This window comes from Chionomys nivalis, chromosome 21 (genome assembly GCF_950005125.1).
Source record: "Chionomys nivalis chromosome 21, mChiNiv1.1, whole genome shotgun sequence".
NCBI lineage: Eukaryota > Metazoa > Chordata > Mammalia > Rodentia > Cricetidae > Chionomys > Chionomys nivalis.
This window is the reverse complement of record NC_080106.1, coordinates 31,506,174-31,525,282: the sequence shown is the minus strand read 5'-3', so window position 1 is coordinate 31,525,282 and position 19,109 is coordinate 31,506,174. Positions and strand designations below refer to the sequence as shown.

The following is a 19,109-nucleotide window of genomic DNA, read 5'->3' as shown; positions in this document are numbered from 1 at the left end:
GACGGCGTGACGCTGCCCGGCACGTCGCCGCCGTCGGCGTGCGTGCCCACTTCCAAGATGGCGGCGACGGCAGCAGTGTCTGGCGTCCTCGGCCGGGTAGGCTGGAGGCTCCTGCAGCTGCGATGCCTGCCCGGTGAGGTGACGACCGAGGCCGGGCGCGGGGGAGAGCGGGGAAGGAGAAGCTTCGCGGGCCTGGGCTTGGCATAGGGCGAGAAAGGCCATGGTGGGGGATAGCAAGGTAAAGGTGAAGGGCATCGGCGTGGAGCCCCTGGAGTCTCGAGTTGGGGAAAAAACCAAATCACTTAGTGGGTCTCCTCACAAACTGGAGCTGTGAGGGGCAAAAGCAGCGGAGCAGGCCTGTCACCCCGGTTCCCCAGAGGTAATGGAGCTTCAGAGAGGGCTCGGTGTACCCAAGGTCACCGAGCTCGTCCGTTGCAGACGTGTTCTCAGTTCCGTTGCCATGGGCACTGGGCCAGCCTCGCTGGAGGGACAAGTGGAACCGCCGGAGAGCGTCCAGCCCGGTCTTTCCCCAGAGTCAGTCATTGCCACACCACGTCACTAAGTTGGTGACATTCTCTTACTATCATTGCTGCCGAATGTTCAGTATTTTTACTTCCACGTTAATCTAGACTTTTATTTTAAAAAGAAAACTTTGGACGCTGTTATTAAGTGGAAAAGCAAAAATCACTGTCCAAAAATAGAATATTTTCACACTAACACATTAACATAAGTATGCAACTAAAATTTCCGAGCTGCAGAGATTTCACAGCCATACTTTGGGAAACCCCTCACTTCATATTTTGTGGGTATTTGCTCAATTTTCTGTGCATATATAACAAAATGCTGATTTTATGCATGGTGTTCTATGTTTCTTTCCATATTATTGTTTTCAGTGACTTCCTTTTTGTCAATTTTATCCTAAGTTTCAGACAAGGTATGTTTAGTAAAAATAATACCAGGGTCCAAGAAACTCAATCTTGGGTATTTAATCAAGAAATTGTGTCTACAAAACATTGAAGTGTATTCGCAGCAACTTTATAATGGCTGGACCCTGAAAAGCCAAACATTCGTCTTTTGTAGCTCTATGCAAGCACTTTGCAACAGGGGCCTCCAAAGCACCCCTCCCTTTCTAAAACTTTTGAGACAAGGTCTCACTCTGTGTCCTTGACTGACTGGAACTTGCTATGACTGGCCTTAAATTCAGAGAGACTGGCCTGTCCGTCCTTGCTTCCTGAATGCTTAAAAGAGTGTGCCATCATGATTTATCTATATATTGATGAGTGCTCTGCCTGCATGTATGCCTGCAGGCCAGAAAAGAGTTATAGATGGTTGTGATCCACCACGTAGTTGCTGGGAATTGAACTCAGTACCTCTGGAAGAGCAGCCAGTACCCTTAATCTCTGAGCCATCTCTCCAACCCCATGTTTTTCATTCTTATTACGATTTTCTTTTTAAAACTTGTATAGTCCTGTCTCAATCTGAACTATTTGGAAGACTGTCTCAAAATAATATAAGCTGATCTTTTGATATTTTGTGTGTACATGTTTAAAACGGTTTAATGAAGAGATTTTAATGTAGGCTTGAGCACAAGGGTTAAAAGAAAAGAGGCACTCGAAAGAAAGACAGATCCAGGAACATGGGTTCTCAAAGAGTCACAGAAAGTAAAGCATTCCTAAGTGTTCTTGTAGACTTCTTTTTTTTTTTTTTAAATATTTATTTATTTATTATGTATACAATGTTCTGTGTGTATGCCTACAGGCCAGAAGAGGGCACCAGACCTCATTACAGATGGTTGTGAGCCACCATGTGGTTGCTGGGAATTGAACTCAGGACCTTTGGAAGAGCAGGCAATGCTCTTAACCGCTGAGCCACCTCTCCAGCCCCCTCTTGTAGACTTCTTAAAGAGTTGCATAGGATAATCTTTTTAAAATAAACTCATCTGGGAAGCTAGAGAAATGGCCCAGCAGTTAAGAGTTCATACTGCTCTTGAGAGGACCCAAGTTGGATTCCCAGCACACATGTTGAACAGCTCACAACCACCTGCAACTCCAGCTCCAGGGCATCTCATGTCTTCTTCATCCCCACACACAAACTGACACCAAAATATATAATTAAAAACTAAATAATGTCCTGGAGAGAAGGCTCAGTGGTTAAGAGCACTGGCAGGTCTTCCAGAGGACACAAGTTCAGTTTCTAACAGTCATGGATCTGATATTCTCTTCTGGTCTCCATGGACACAGGCCTTCACATGGTGCAGATACACACATGCAGGCAAAAGACTCATTAAAAGAAAATACATCTTTGAAAAAAATATACTAAGCAGGGCTTGGGAAATGGCTCATCATTAAGAGTGTGTGCTGTTTTTGCAGATACCCAGGGTTCACTTCCCAACCCCCTCTTCTCTCCTTGTGGTCATCAGGCAGACATGGGATACATATACATACTTGCAGGCAAAACACTCATACACATAAATAAATCTTTAAAAATTAGCCAAACGATGGTGGTGCATGCCTTTAATCCAAGCAAGTCTCTAAATTCGAGGCCAGCCTGGTTTACAGAGTGAGTGCCAGGACATTCAGGTACACAGAGATACCCTGTCTTGACAAACAAACAATCAAAATTTTAAAATATATATGAAACAAAAGAAACTTCAGAGAAAAACATTAGAATATGTAAATTAAAGAAATCCAAGGGCAAGCAAAAACCTAGGGTGTGAGTTTCAGAACAGAGGTATGGGAGCTGAAAAGGTGAGAGGGAATTTTCTGGGGTGATAGTAATGTCTACATAGGATTCATGTTATACAGGTGTATTTCTTTACATTGCTCACAGAATGATATATTTAAGATTTGTATATTTCATCATATATAAACAGTTCATAAAGGGACAGTAATCAGTGAGCTCTAGTGATACATGGACTGAAATGTTGGAGATGCAGAACCCTTGAGATCTGCACTAAATAATCAGAAATATGCTGGTGAAGAACATATCTGTAGAAACTGGAGTGGATATCCAGATGTTTGCAATCCATCATGTAATCTGATGATAAAATGTTGAGGAAGAAAAAATTAGTAAGGATTTTTACACAGGAGACACTGCTGATATTTCCTAAAGTAAGGGGCTGCAAGGGCTAGGGGGCTGGCTCAGAGGTTAGAGTGCTTGAGTATGAGAACCAGAATTCTGGTCTTTAGAGCCCACATACAACACACCTTTAAAACATAAAACCTGTGGTGGTACATGCCTTTAATCCAGCACTAAGGAGTCAGAGAGGCATATTTCTGGGTGTTTGAGTGTCAGTCCAGTCAGGACTCCATAGTGAGATCTTGTCTCAGAAACAAAACAAACAGAAAAATAAAAACTGAAAGAAAGAAGCCCGGAGGTGGAGACCGGAGATCTCTAGTTCAAGCAAGCCAGCAAGACTAACCATATCAGTAAGCTCTGATTCTGTTGCAGAGACCCTATCAATCAATAAAGTAGAAGAACAGATTGAGAATGATTTCCAAAACTGACCTGAAGCCTCCACATACTTGTGCATGCTCACCTATGTACATACATACAAACACGCACATGCACACAATACACACAAACATGCATATGCATACAATATACAAAAACATGATAAAGAAGGAAAAGAAATGCCATGTAAACACTTGGAACGTAGGCTTGTTATGTACATAGGTATAGCATTTCATGTTTGAAGGGTACCTTAACATTGCCACTGAACAAGTTGAGATTAACACTCTTAATCTGTGGGATTTTAAAAGCTGAATATTATGGGGCCAGCAAGATGGTTCAATGGGTAAAGGTGCTTGACAAATAAACCTGGCAACCTGAGTTCCATTCCCAGAATGGATGTAAGGGTTAAAAAAGAAAACCAACTCCACAAAGGAACCCTCTGAGCTCCAAGCGTGTGTCATTGAATGACTATCCATGTACGTCATGCACACACGGTAATAATTAAGACAATTATTTTAATCTGTATACTGAGGGAAATGTTTTATAGAGCCATACAGCTGACTGGTGCTACAGACAGGCCAGTGAGACAGCTAGGTCTTCGGTTAACTGATTTATGTGTCTCAAGGCTTCTGTTTACAAGGTGTCTTTTGGTTACTCAACACTGGAATGAGTGCCTGCAGAGTGTTCCTCCTCACTTTTATCACCACTCTGGGTCTCAGGCGGTGCTCCACGGTGAATGTCCCTGAACAACAGTCTTGTTTCTGTTTCAGTGGCCCGCTGCCGGTCACCTCTGATGCCGCGTGCCCTCCACACTTCTGTGGGCTTGAGGTCTTCAGAAGAGCAGAAGCGGCAGCCTCCTCAGTCTTTTTCTCAGCAACATTCTGAGACACCAGGGTCAGAAACACCCGACTCAGAGCTTCCTCGTCAGCCCCCCAGGTAAGCATTGTGTCCGTATCTACCCATTGCTGGTCACTTGGCATGCTTCAGAATGCAGCTTCCTCCTCACCAGCCCCTCCTTCTTCCTTCTATTCCCCTCCCCTTCCTCTCCTCCCCTTCCCTCTTTCCTTTCTGCTAGGGTCTTGTGGAACTGGCAGGTCTTTAACTCTACACCCCAGGCTGATAGCCCTGATGGCCTCGAGCTCTGGGAATCCTCCAGCCCCAGTCTCCAAAGTGCTGGGATTGCAGGAGTCAGCTACTGTGCTTTGCTGCTTTCTGTTGCTTGCCTGGGATACAGAACTGTTGAGAGCAGAGGCAAAAGATAAACACGTTTAAAATTTCATTGCCTATGTAGGGCAGACTTAGCTTTTACAAGGTAATAATAACTACATTTCCATTAGATCTGGGTTTTTTGTTTGTTTGGTTGGTTTTGTTCTTTTAAGACAGGGTCTCTCTTCTGACCGTCCTAGAACTGGTTATATAGAGCAGACTGGCCTCGAACTCACAGAGTCCTCCTGCCTTTGTCTCCCGAGTGCATCTACAGCAGATCTGTTTTTCTTGTTAATCCTGCCATTGAAAATTGAACTTTCCACAATGGAAGATTAGAGTGTTCAATTTTTTTTTTCTTTCAATTTTCCTACCAAGTTTTGTTTGCTTGTTTTGAGACAAGGTCTCACTATGTAACCCTGGTTGAGCTGGAACTCTCCTTGTAGACTATGCTGGCCTACAACTCACAGAGATCCCCTACCTCTGCCTTCCTGAGTGCTAAATTAAAGGTATGCATGTCCATGCCTAGCCCAGTTTTACTAGTTTTTGTAAAGTACTTTATTTTTTACTTTATTTTATTTTGGTTTCTCGAGACAGGATTTTTCTGTATAACAGCCCTAGCTGTCCTGGAACTAGCTCTTGTAGACTAGGCTGGCCTCAAACTCAGAGATCCACCTGTGTCTGCCTCCCAAGTGCTGGCACTACCACCGCCTGGCTTTTAAAGTACTCTTTTAGAAAATTGTGTGTGTGTATCTTGGTATGTGCACATGGGTGGGTACTGATGCCAAAAAGTGTGTGTGTGTGTATCTGTCTTTTGTGGTATGTGCACATGGGTGCTGGTGCCAAAAAGGCCAGAACTGGGCATCAGATCCCCTAGTGCAGTGGCTCTCAACCTTCCTAATGCTGTGGCCCTTTAATACAGTTTCTCATGTTGTCGTCACCCCCAACCATAAAATTACTTTCATTGCTACTTAGTAACTGTAATTTTGCTGCTGTTATTAATCATAATGTAAATATCTGTGTTTTCTGATGGTCGTAAGCAACCCCTGTGAAAGGGTCGCTCAACCCTCAAGGGGTTGAGACCCACAGATTGAGAACTGCTGTTCTAGCGCTAAGTTACTGACAGTTGTGAGCTGCCCGGTGTGGGTTCTGGGAACCGAGCTCAGAAGCAGTAGTCAGTGCTCTTAACTGCTGAGATATTTTCCAGCCCTGTTATTTGATTGATCAATTGATTGATTGATTGATTTGAGACATGTTCTTGAGTATTTGAGACTGGCCTTAAACTCCAGAACTTCCTCCTGTCTCAACCTGCCATGTGCTGGGATTGCTGGCAGATATCTAGCTAAATACTTGCAACTCAATAAATATTTTTTGAGTATTTATACCTATAAATAAAATAACCATTTTTCTTACTTTTTTGGAGTAACAGCCCAGTACAGACAGAAGAAAAACCTTTAAACACCATGTTCTATCACGAGTGGCCAACCTATCACTCTACAACATGACTATGTCATCTATAAATACGTTTAGCCATAGCTCTCCTGGGGCACAGGTAGCCTATGGGCCCCAGGTTGGACCCACTTGTCTAAGGATGATAAGCAGAAACCTAGGCTGGGACAGGGCCATTGTCTTCTTATCATAAGAACTCAAATTCCTGGACACTTTCTTCCTGTGGGAAGAGGGCAAGGATGATAGGATTTGAACCTTGTTGGTATTAAAACATCCATACTAATGCAGAAGCCCCTCCTAACATGCCTATAGGAGACCCATCCTTTGTTTCCGGTTGGGCTCGTTCTGATGCCAGGCTGTAGACAGTGAGGTGATGTGTGCTGGGCTCTGTATCAGGTACACAGACCAGAGTGGAGAGGAGGAAGAGGACCACGAGAGTGAGGAGCAGCTGCAGCATCGCATCTTGACAGCAGCCCTGGAGTTTGTGCCTGCGCATGGCTGGACTGCAGAGGCCATTGCGGAAGGAGCCCAGGTGGGTAGAGATGAGGTGGGGCAGCAGACCCAGGTGAACCCAGAGCCAGAACCACAGACGTTCTGCTTTCTTCCAGTCTAGCTCACAGCTTCACAGGCACAGGATTGTCTGGGTTATCTTTGACTTTCTTCCCCATAGGATAGAAATGGCTTGCTATGTAGAACAGGCTGGCCTAGAACTCACAGAATATAGATAGAAATTAGAGGAGGAGGGTCTTGTCTTCTGTCATGTGGGTCTCAGTGATTGAATTCAGGTGGTCCAGCCTTGGCAACCTGGGGCCTTTCTGTGCTAAGCCATCTTGATAGCTCCTATTTTTTCTTTTCATTTCTTTCTTTCTTTCTTTCTTTCTTTCTTTCTTTCTTTCTTTCTTTCTTTCTTTCTTTCTTTCTTTCTTTTTTTAATTTAGAGAAAGGGTCTTACTATGTAGCCTGGGCCAGTCTGGAACTCACTAAGTAGACAAGGCCAGCCTCAGACTTGCAGTAGCCCTGTTGACTCTGCCCCCAAAATACTAGGATTGCATAATTAAGCAATGCAGCATAAACAAATGTAACACACCTTTACATAGTTAAATATTCTGCAGCATAAACAAATGTAACACACCTTTACACATTTAAAGTAATATTCTGCAGTATAAACAAATGTAACACATCTTTACATAGTTAAAGTAATATTCTGCAGTGTAAACAAATGTAACACACCTTTACACATTTAAAGTAATATTCTGCAGTATAAACAAATGTAACACATCTTTACATAGTTAAAGTAATATTCTGCAGTGTAAACAAATGTAACACACCTTTACACGGTTAAAGTAATATTCTGCAGTATAAACAAATGTAACACATCTTTACATAGTTAAATATTCTGCAGTGTAACAAATGTAACACACCTTTACATAGTTAAAGTAATATTCTGCAGCGTAAACAAATGTAACACATCTTTACATAGTTAAAGTAATATTCTGCAGCGTAAACAAATGTAACACATCTTTACATAGTTAAAGTAATATTCTGCAGCATAAACAAATGTAACACACCTTTACACAGTTAAAGTAATATTCTGCAGCATAAACAAATGTAACACATCTTTGCCTAGTTAAAATAATATTCCACAACAATTTCCTTCTTTACATCGGAATATAATTCTTTTGTATATAATTAACAGAATTTCTTTATCCATCCATCTGTTAATGGGCAGATCAGGACTAGATCCATATCATATCCTGACTACTGAGAGTAATATAGCAATAAACATAAATGTGTAAGTTTCTCTGTGAACACTAACTTAGACTCGTTGAGGTATACACCATTGTGTAGTATAGCTAGATCACATGGCAGTTCCTTTTTAGTTTTTTGGGAATTTCCATACTTATTTCCACAGTGCCTGTACTAGTTACATTGCCACCAGCAGTGTCTAAAGTCCCCACCTTCTTTATCGACAGGCATAGTGGCTCATGCCTGTAATCCCAGGTCTTGAGAGGCAGAGGCAGGGATATCACCACAAGGTTGAGGCCAGTGAACTACACAGTTCCAGGCCAGCTACAGTTTCATAGTGAAGTCCTCCCCAAATTTCTCTTGCATATCCTTGACATCATTTCTTGTATCTTGACCAGGGTAGGGTGGACTCTCAAAGCAAATTTTTGTTTGTTTTAAAGTAATCTGAGGTTGGCTAGACTGGCCTCAGAGTTGTCTGTCTCTGAGGTTGGCCTTGAACTCCAAACTACTGATCTTCCTACATTCATCTTCCAAGAACTCAGATTGTAGGTTTGTGCATGCCCATCCCTCAAAGAAGTTTTTTTTTTTTTTTTTTTTTTTTTTTTTTTTTTTTTTTTGGTTTTTCGAGACAGGGTTTCTCTGTGGCTTTGGAGCCTGTCCTGGAACTCACTCTGTAGACCAGGCTGGTCTCGAACTCACAGAGATCCACCTGCCTCTGCCTCCCAAGTGCTGGGATTAAAGGCGTGTGCCACCATCGCCTGGCAGTGCTGGGATTAAAGGCGTGCGCCACCATCGCCCGGCAAGAAGTTTTGTTTTAAATAAAAATTTATTATTATTATTATGAGAGTGAGTATGTGTGTGTATGTGTATATATGCCAGTTGGAGGGCATTGGATCTCTTGGAGCCAGAGGCAGAGGAGATTGTGAGCCGAGCAGTGTGGGTGCTGGGAACTGAACTGGAGAGAAGAACAAGCTCTCTTAACTACTAGGCATCTCCCCGCCCTCAAAACACTTCTGTGCTTCTCCGGTGGTTAAGAATATTTTTCACGTATTTATTGTGTTTTTCTCATGAGGCTTTGTGTTCAGTTCATTAATGTATTTGCTGATTGCATGGTTTGTTTTTTGTTTAATTTTGGGGGTGTTGTTTCATTTTGTCTTGTTTGTGCCGGCTTTGTGTTTATTGCTGCAGCTACACCCAGGCCTTGCAGAGGGGTTCTGCGGACTTACTATCTATCTCCAGCTTCCTGCCTGGGAGCCTTGGTGCATGGCGCCTTGTCTTTCTGTCCCAGCTTCTCATGTTTGAGAGCCTGGAGCACAGAATACGACTCATACCTTCTCGAGCCCAGGTCCAGAGGCTTGTCCTTGAAGAATTTCTAAAGGTTCTTTCTCCTCTGCCTTGCGTGCTGGGATTGAGGGTCTGCGCTACCACACCCTGATCATTCAGACTGTAGTTGATGACTGTGACAGATGTGCAGGCAACTTAGAGTTTGTCACATCACCTTAGTGACATGTAGCTGTGACAGCCCTATCTTCCGCTGTCCCTGCATTTCATCAGCGTCTCCTTGCCAAGAAGGCACCAGTCCCTCCTCGTAGCCATGGCTAAATTGGTGGTAGTGTTACTGCCCGCTCTGAGTGAAGGAGCTGGAGTTCTTTAGAGATGCTAAATATTATCGGTTACATGTCCTTAACAAAGATTTCTTCGCAGGCTGTCTCTTCACTCTGATGATTGTTTCCTTTGCTATACAAAGGCTTTTTAATTTGATATAATCCTGTCTGTCAATTCTCTGTCTCCTGTGTTGTTGGTCCTTTTTAGAAAGTCGTTGCCTATGCCTGTGTCTCAAAGTGCCTTGTCTGTCTTCAATACCCAGTAAACATTATTCACTGTCCTGGACAGATGAAGGTGTATAGTAGTGAACTTTAAGGTGGATAAATAGCTCCAGAGATTGGTCCATCCTCTGGCCTTAGGCTTAATGTTGTTAATGAGAGCTGTTCTGATTGTATGCAGAAACTAGGGGCGGGGATATGCTTCTTCCCGTGCTTCACTATCTGGGCCTAGCATTTTGTCTTCTGTACAGTTTGGTTTCCATCCGTCCCTCCTCCAGGCTGGAGGTGTCGAGCCTGTATAATGGGTCTGCACTGGAGGAGCTAGGAGGACTGCAGATGGCTGTTTGAATATTGTAGCATGTGTGGATGTGAGTGTATGCAAGAGCATAAAGCGCAGAGAATCCCACTTTATGTAGTGCCTTACACCTCTAACCCCAGCACGTGGGACTTTGAGGCAGGAGGACTGCTGCAAGTTGAGGGCTGTCTGGGCTATGTATTGAGAGCCCATCAAGAGAAGGGCTGGGGAAGAAGGAGGGTATAGGAGTAGCTCTGGGTTAGAGCATCTCGGTACTGGAGAGAGAACAAAAGATACCTTCCACAGCTAGCAATCAGCTATTATAGTGAAGTCAGAAGTCGGAGGGAAGGGGCTGTGACACTGAGGAAGTAGAGAACCATTAGGCTGAGAAGACTGTGTCAAGCACAGAAGCAGGATGGAAGTTGAGCGTGGGGAAAAAATGAAGCACAAGAGAGGGTGGAGATAATAGAAGAAGGCAGGCGAAATCAAAACCATGAGATTCCTAAGGCAAGAGCTGCAAGATCTGGAAAATGGGTGGAAGGACTGGCCTTACACATTGGAGAAGACAGCTTTGCATTTTTTTCTTTTTCTTTTCCCCCTTTCTCACCCCCACCCCTGTGTGTGTGTGTGTGTGTGTGTGTGTGATGGTTTCTCCATATAGCCTGACTATCCTGGAATTCATTATGTAGACTAGACTAGTCTCAAATTCACTGGGTTTAGTTTGTAAACATTAAGGGAATCCCCACAGGATGGCTTTTGATTTCTTTTCAGAGTACATGTGATAGCTTGGGGAACCTAAGGTTGGTAAGGAGTAGGAGGAAGCAGAAATTTCTGGGGAGGGAAGAAATTGATAGAGATTTCACAAATGTGAGAGAAACTAATAGGATTGTTTGGAAAAAGTGAACAAAACGGTACCCTCTGTTAACTGGCTTTTCCTCTTACCTTTTTTTTTTTTTTTTTTTTTTTGGATTTTTCGAGACAGGGTTTCTCCGTAGCTTTTGGTTCCTGACCTGGAACTAGCTCTTGTAGACCAGGCTGGTCTCGAACTCACAGAGATCCGCCTGCCTCTGCCTCCCGAGTGCTGGGATTAAAGGCGTGCGCCACCACCACCCGGCTCCTCTTACCTTCTTTCATACTGGATACATGATAACTATAGACCGCCGACTCAGTTTGTGGGTGAGAACTGTAAGCCTCAGTTTCCTGGTTTGTGAAATATAGCCACAACCTGCCCACCGAGTGGAGCTAGTACACAGGACGTTGAGATGGCGTGTGTGATGTGCTCAGCGACCTGCAGTCATTCATGTCAGCACTGCTGCTCTCTCCTTCACGGCCCTGCTCGTCTACAGAAGAGAGGCAGTTCCCCTGCCCTGCAGGAGGAAGTCATAGTAACGTACTTTTGTTCCTTTCCTGCTGTCTGTTCCTGTCACTGTCTCCAGTAGATTCTCAACAATCAATATGGATCAGGAAAACAAAGGCCGTCTCTGGCTTGTTTAGCTCCTCAGTGGTTCTAATGGAAAGAAATGTGTTTAAACATCTGACAGAAGATCAGTGGTCAAACGCTTGTTTACTGTGCACAGACCCTAGGTTTGATCCCCACCCTACAAAAGTAATTGAATGATTAAAAGACAGAACCTGTCAGGCCCACTGTGCTGGAGCTCTAGGTGAAGGGAGCATGTCAGGAAGAGAGTATTCTCTCTGAGCAGAGTTGGCTAGAGCCCCAGGTTTAGTGCTACAGCTCAGCTCTAACTGGCCTATAATAGAAAGGGGTACTTTGACCCTTGTAACGAAGTAAAGTCCAGAAGGAGCCTGGTCCAGTGTCATAGTCGGTGTTGCTAGGATGTGTTCACCAGGGGGATCATCGCATGGTTCTTTTTGGGCTCCTTTGCAGCGGGCTCCCATGCGGGGCTGAAGTGGAGCAGCAGTCCCGTAGAAAGAGGACTCTCCCTCCCGTGAGGCTTAGTTTTTAGTTGCCAACTTTCCACAACCTAGAGTCACCTGAGAATCCTTGACTGAGAAATTGATCTAAATCAGGTTGGCCTGTGGGCATGCCTCTGGGGGATTGTCTGGATTATTAATTGAGGTGAATGTGGATGGCACCGTTTCATGTAAGCACAGAGAAAGCTCTCTGGGCACTAAGCAACATCAAACAAGCAACGAGGGTGGGTAGACTTGTCTCTCTCTGCTCTGGACTGTAGATATGAAAAGACTAGCTGCTTGAGTTCCTGTATATAAAACCTGGAATAGGAAGCCAAATAAACTTTCTTCCCATGTTGCTCTGGGTTTTTTTGTTTTGTTTGTTTGTTTTTTACATACAACATTTCTCTGTGTAGCCCTGCCTGTCCTGGAACTTGATCTGTACACCAGGCTGGCCTCAAACTCAGAGACCCGCCTGTCTTCACTTCCAGAGTGCTGGGGTGTTGTCACAGCAACAAAAATGAAACTAGAACCTTTTCATACTAAGCAAAATTCCTAAGGTAGATTCCTGAGTTCTGTATTTGGTCATGCACCCACCCCCTGAGCCAGGCACTGAATTCCAGCATGCAGGCCTGGAGCCATGCTCTGCATAAACTAAAGGGCTCAGTGGACCAGTGCTGATCCCTAAAATCACATGAGCTCAGAGCGAGAGCCAGGGGTCTCCTCTGAAAATCCAGTCCCTGTTAAGGAAAGAGGTGTTGTGATAATTGTGCTTTCAGCTCCAATATGCTTGCTCACTTTTTCTGCTATCTCTCCTATAGTCCTTGGGTCTCTCCAGCGCAGCAGCCAGCATGTTTGGGAGTGACGGCAGTGAGCTGATTCTGCACTTTGTTACCCAGTGCAATGCTCGCCTTACCCACATACTGGAAGAGGAGCAGAAGCTGGTACAGTTGGGCCAGGCAGAGTAAGTCGCAGCATGGAGTGGGCCTCTTGCTCTAGCAACTGTCCCCCAGGAAGCGGATACGAGTAACACCAAGAGAGCAGTGCTAATACCCCGCAGCTTAGATGGGTCTGCAATCAGTAGCCTGAGTGACAGTTTTCCTCAGGCGCTGCTGGGACTGAGTAGGCAGTGTTGCCCCTGCTTTTGAGCTAGTGACACACTGTTTTCTTTCCCTCTTCCAGGAAGAGGAAGACAGACCAGTTCCTGAGGGATGCAGTGGAAACCAGACTGAGAATGCTGATCCCCTACATTGAGCATTGGCCCCGGGTACACAGTCCATGTTAAAGCTCCAGAGCAACAGTAATGATATCCCACCCCCTCACCATGCACACTGCTGAGAAGCTAGTTCATGAGTCTTTACCATAGGGCCAGGAAAGCCTAGCACACTTGACAGAGCTCGGTTCTTGCTAGGACACACCATAGGGAGCAATTTCAAGCCTTCTGAGTCAAGATCCTGGACCTGTGAGTGGCCCTGCATACTAGTTCATATCACAGGTGGACCCAGTAGCCTGAGAGTGCCATCAGGTCTTCAAGGAGGAGCAGTCTTCCTTGAACAAGGTCAGAATAGTCAGGAGCTTGTACCAGCCATCTTTACTCATTGAATACTCTGTTGTGTTTCAGGTCTTCAGTACTAGGCTTCTTGGTGTGTTGCTAGGGTAATGCTTGCCAAAGGAGTATTCATTCCAAGGACTGCCTCCATTTTTCTCCTTTCTGAAGCATGTCACAGTGTGGCCTTTTTCTGAGTTAAAAATTACATCAGCAACGAGGATGACTCAAGCACCCAGTATCCTCTGTCCAGCTGGAAGACTTGAATGTGTGACCTTGGTCAGCCAGCTGACGGACTTTGACCACCTAGAGCTCATAAAGCCCGGGCAGAGAGGTACTGGGTGTCAGCTGCCCACCTGAGTCAGCACACTGCTGCCTTCTGGGCCCTTTACAAGGGAACGCTTTCCTGCTAGTGAAGGACCTCTCGCCAGCTCAGAGGATTATAGAGTTGGTAAAGCGTCGAGAGCTTGTTCTGTCGGGCCTGGAGAGACTGGTATTTGCTAAGGGAGACTCTAGGATTGGTTCTGGCACTAGTGTCAACAGGAATCTACTGTGACTGAATGAGGTACCCTTTCCATCCTTGCTTCCAGGACTCTTGTACAGGAGTGACCCCTTCAGCTGTCAGTATTCCCAGTTTCAAATGTTGGCCCGGAGACTCTAATTAGGTCATCTTAGGACAAAACCATGCTCCTGGCCCCATCACCTCTAGTCAGGGTTTCTTGCTGCTACCTCCACCCATAATGGGTTTCAAAGAGCAAGAACTAGACTGTCCCCTGTGACACCCCCCCCATGTGAGTCCTGTGTGTGCTGCCGTTTCCTGCACTCAGTACCTCCTCTGTCATTTGTTCTTCAGGCCCTCAGCATCCTCCTGCTTCCTCACAACATCCCGCCCAGCCTGAACTTGCTCACCACCATGGTGGATGACATGTGGCACTATGCTGGGGACCAGTCCACTGATGTGAGTATTTTCTGTAGGCCCATAGCTTGCTAGCAAAGGCTTGGGCCAGGCGTTTCTTGAAGTTTGTGAAATTTCTTTGATGAAAAGTCTGGAAGGGCAGCAGTGTCATTCCCATCTCAGGGGGAAAGGTCTTTGATGAGCCAGAGTGGCATGTGGACCATTGTCCTCTGGTGACCAGCATTTGAGCATGAACCATTGACTCTCCCTCCCACTTGTGGAGGGGGCACAGACCTTGGGGCCTTATGACAGGGCAGCTCTGTCATAACCATTTCCCCTCAGTCTCCTGAGACATAGATTCTGCAGCAGATTCCCCCGTGTCTGCCTTTGCTGAGACTGACTTTGAGACATTGCTTTACAAAGAAACTCCTCCCCCATCTTGACCCATTTTGCTGAGAGATCAATAAGCCTCTATAAGGAGGCACCAGGAAGAATATGACTTGTTAAATGCTTCCATATTTCTGGTGGGATATTAAAATATATATATACACTTCATAAAGGAAATTAAAATGTGATAGTACTTTGAGGTCTCGGGGATGGCAAGGTGCACAGATACATCCTCCCTCCACACTTGTAACGAAGTGCTTTAATAACTTTCTCTGTGTGGGAACAACAACCACCAACAGAGATGGTGGAAAACAAAATTAGAGAGCAAAGAAATTAAAGGAATAAAACACTGAGTAGCTGAGCTGGTCCTCTGAAGAGCAATTTCCAGAGCTGGCAGAAGTCACCGGGGACTTGAACTCTCAGCTTCATCCAGATGTTATAACCTGCCCCTGATCCTGCGGCAGCTCTCCCCATGTGGTTTAGTCGTGACTGTTGGATTGTGGACCCTCCCCAGGACTCAGGGCACTTCACCAGTCAAATCACCCTGGCTGCTGGTTAAACCTCCTGGTTCCTAGTGTTTAATTCTCTGACTCTCAGCCTAGGAGGTTGGGACCAGGAGCTTACAGTTTTCATCTCACAGACAGCTTTGATGCCCAGCCAAGTTCAGAGCAGTAGTAGTATCCAGAGGGCCATGTGTGTCAGTGAGAGAGAGAGGAAATGAGGAGGGAGCCTGGGAGTCCCTGAGGTCTTGAGTGAGAAAAACTCAGGACTTCCTTTGCGCACAGAGCAGTGATTTCCTGCCTGCTGGGTGGGTCTCTCTGCAGTTTAACTGGTACACTCGCCGTGCAGTGCTGGCTGGCATCTACAACACAACAGAGCTGGTGATGATGCAGGACTCCTCCCCGGACTTTGAAGATACTTGGCGTTTCCTGGAAAACCGGATTAATGATGCAATGAACATGGGCCACACAGCTAAGCAGGTAGTTGGGGACTGGACATTTGGAAACCCTTTTCAGTAGGCACACCTGTTGACCTCAAACCATACCTGATCACCTGGCTGTTCTCTTGCTTCCTGTTCTTAACTGACGGTCCCAAAGGCCTTCCCAAGGAGGCTGGCAGTTTTTTCCTCATGCTAGCCTTAAAAGTTTACTGTCTGCAGGGTGGTGGTGGTGCACACCTTTAATTCCAGCACTCAGAGGCAAAGGCAGGTGGATCTCTGTGAGTTTGAGGCTGTCTGCTCTGTGTGTCTGTGCCCGAGTTGTCCGTAGGCTCTTTTCCAGTACATTAATCCATCTTGACTCCACTGTCGGGCTCGTAGGCTTCCTCAATTGTCCTTTCTGTTTCCCCTTTGAGCTCACTCAGGGGCTTAACAGAATCTGACCCAGACCCCTCTTAGGTGAAGTCCACTGGAGAAGCACTGGTGCAAGGACTGATGGGTGCAGCGGTCACGGTAAGTCCTGCCCAGTTCACCACTGCCTGCCTCCCACTCCACTCTGGTCCTGGGCTGTTTGTAACATGTCACCAACCCAAATAGCTTTGGCTTGCAAGCTGCATAAAGCTGATCTTGGTTTAGTCTCAGTATCTAATTCTCAAATAAATACCCCACCCCTTCTTTGCTGGCATCAAGAAACAGTTACTAGAGCTTGGTTGGAGAGACAGTACAAACCTGTATTCCATCACTCATTATGCTGAGGCAGGAGGATAAAAAGTTCCAGGCCAGCTTGGCTATATGACAAGCTTTCTTGCCGGGCGGTGGTGGCGCACGCCTTTAATCCCAGCACTCAGGAGGCAGAGGCAGGAGGATCTCTGTGAGTTCGAGGCCAGCCTGGTCTACAAGAGCTAGTTCCAGGACAGGAACCAAGAGCTACAGAGAAACCCTGTCTCGAAAATTAAAAAAAAAAAAAAAAATTCTTAATGACAAGCTTTCTCAAAAAAGAAAAAAAAATCACTTCTGCCTCTGGGTCCCCAGAATGCTTGAATCTGTGTCATAATTGTACCTACTACCTTGAATAACCCAGGGATTCCTATTGTAGTCTCAGAGGTAAGACAAGCTTCACCACTCTCTCTGTTTCTGTCCCTGTGTTAGCTCAAGAACCTAACAGGTCTAAACCAGCGCCGATGAAAGGGGAACCCACGTACCTGGAAGGAGCAGCAGTACATATGACGGGCTTTGACAAGATGCGCCATCCATCAAATAAGATGTTAACGAGAACACAGGGAAGAACTTGGAGTTACGATGATAGCCATGAGGCCGGAAATCACAATGCACTTGCTCCTGTTCTAATCTGGAATCAGGCCACTTCTTCAGTTCCTAATACCAGGCCTGGCCCCCGATGCCTTTCTGCATTGCAACTGTGTGACTGAAAAATGAGACTTAAATCCAAGCTTTCAAGCCACAGAAACTTGGCATGACTCTGCCATGGTCTCAGGCATCTTGATCATGCCTTGACCTTAGAACTGCTCTCTGGGAGCTGGGCATGGTAACCTATATTCTCACCACTCAGGGGACTGCCACAGCAGGATTGAGAGTTCAAAGCCAGGCTCGTCTCAAACAAAATCGCCTGAGAAAAGTTCTTAGGAGCTCACAGCCAGGGATAGAAACCACCACACAGCAGCAACTCCTCCCCAGTGCAGGACAGACAGTGTGCTCACAGAGGTATTTGCTACTGACCATTGCTTGTCTGGGTCCCCTCAGAAAGCTGCCTCCCCCGAGACAGGTGCCTTCTGGACAGTCATGCTGAGCCTGGCCAGAAATGTGATCCCAGGCCTGGCATCACAGAGACCAGCATGAATCACAAGGTCACTAGTGTATTTAGAATCTGTAAAAATAATAAATATGTTTGAAACAATTTCCTGTTGTCCAGTTTCCATCTAGACAATGTTAAGTATCCTAGACTCCAGCAGTAGACAGTAGTGTGGGGAAGAGGCCTGAGTTCCGGCCTCGGCACTGCATTATACCTTCAGGGTCACTGGGACAGCTCTGCATTCTGGACCTAAGTATTCTCTCAGTCAAACAAGGATAAAAACTCTCCCCAGGCCATGAGCTCCCTTGTCTACACTTGGTCTCTAAGGGCAGCCCTTTGCTTTCATAGTCCTCTATGCTGGCTGCCCCATGGTTAGCACTGTCTTCTGCTGTGCTTTTCTTTTTTCTTTAATATTTATTATGTATACAATATTCTGTCTGTGTGTATGCCTGTGGGCCAGAAGAGGACACTAGACCTCATTACAGATGGTTGTGAGCCACCATGTGGTTGCTGGGAATTGAACTTTGGAAGAGCTTTTTTGTTTAAGTCAACTGATAGGGAAAGTCAAGCTTCAGATTTTGTCTCAGCTTTCTGTCAGGCTCTTTCTGTACCTCTGATTTTTTTTTCTTTTTTTGCCTCTTGCCATCCCATAAAATTACTGCCATAGCCATTACACTTTATCCTTTATAGCATCCCTCTCTCTCTCAGCAGACGAACGTGATTCATAGCTCACTGGGATGGTGTGTACTGTGGAGCAGGCCTCCCTCTATCGCAGGAAGAAATGTCACTCGTTTCAGCAAACTCTTCTCTGGTAACTTTCGCCCTCTGAGTGTAGTTCCCTCGGGGGTTCTGTTTACCTCTTTTGTCAGCGTGAGTAGCTGCCGCTTTTGTGAGGCCCGTTTAAACTCCTCAGGAGCAACTACACAGATCTGGAGAGCATTGTATCTTTGCTTCAGAAGAACATCGGACGAGCAAGAGCAGAAAGGAAGTGTGTGTATCGTTGCTGAAGCATACTTGGGGACCTTTGGGGCGTCTCAGTGGGTAAGGGCACTAGCAATCAGGCCTGACATCCTAAGTTCAGTCCCAGGGACCCACCTGGTGGAAGGAGAGGATGGAGTCCCACGTTGTCCTTTGATTCTACATACATCATGTGCTGGTACCATCATGTACATATACATAGTAAAATACAGCGCTCAAGCTGAAGTGTGTGTATGTGTGCGAGTGTGTGTGTGTGATAGTACTTCAACTGGCCTGAGGACGTCCTTTGTACGGAATCTAACTGGTGGAGCACTTCCAGGGGTTCCTCTCTCTCCACCTTCCAGCTAAAAGCTCTAAAACTGAAATGCTACATTGCTGTGCCCTGCATTGCCATGCCCTGCTTCCCATGAGCTCTGAGGATTGGAACTCGGGCCCTCATTCTCGCACATGAATCGTCTTACACACTTGGGTCAGCCCTCTTGTTTATCTGTGTACAACTTCATTTTTAAAAAAGGTTTCGTTGTATTCCTATTCGTTGCATTTTTAATTATTTTTATAATTTTTATTTTTAAAATTATGATACAGCCACATCATTTCCCCTTTCCCTTTCTTCCCTCCCACTCCTTCCGTACACCTCTCAAACTCATGTCCTGTCTTGTTATTGTCACACATACAC

General features: G+C 45.5%; 1 protein-coding gene across 3 annotated transcripts; it reads left to right on the top strand.

Moving 5' to 3' along the window:
* The first annotated feature begins 23 nt into the window (after positions 1–23).
* Coq9 (coenzyme Q9) lies at positions 24–17,552 on the top strand. 3 transcript variants are annotated; one of them, XM_057754336.1, is made up of 9 exons: positions 24–133; positions 4,224–4,389; positions 6,502–6,637; positions 12,705–12,847; positions 13,066–13,150; positions 14,283–14,387; positions 15,536–15,691; positions 16,108–16,161; positions 16,798–17,552. In XM_057754336.1, the coding sequence occupies exons 1-9, from the start codon at positions 58–60 to the stop codon at positions 16,831–16,833; spliced, it is 957 nt and encodes a 318-aa protein (XP_057610319.1). In that variant the 5' UTR covers positions 24–57; the 3' UTR covers positions 16,834–17,552. The 3 variants fall into 3 exon arrangements, with proteins under 3 accessions (XP_057610319.1, XP_057610320.1, XP_057610321.1); XM_057754337.1 differs by having other exon boundaries at positions 61–138; XM_057754338.1 differs by having other exon boundaries at positions 121–238.
* The last annotated feature ends 1,557 nt before the right edge of the window (positions 17,553–19,109 follow it).

Bases quoted from the DNA above. Each gene is read 5' to 3' on its own strand.
- Coq9 (XM_057754336.1), top strand. From the start codon at position 58: ATGGCGGCGACGGCAGCAGTGTCTGGCGTCCTCGGCCGGGTAGGCTGG. The intron at 4,390-6,501 runs GTAAGCATTGTG...GCTCTGTATCAG, and splicing joins CTTCCTCGTCAGCCCCCCAG to GTACACAGACCAGAGTGGAG. The intron at 16,162-16,797 runs GTAAGTCCTGCC...TCCCTGTGTTAG, and splicing joins TGATGGGTGCAGCGGTCACG to CTCAAGAACCTAACAGGTCT.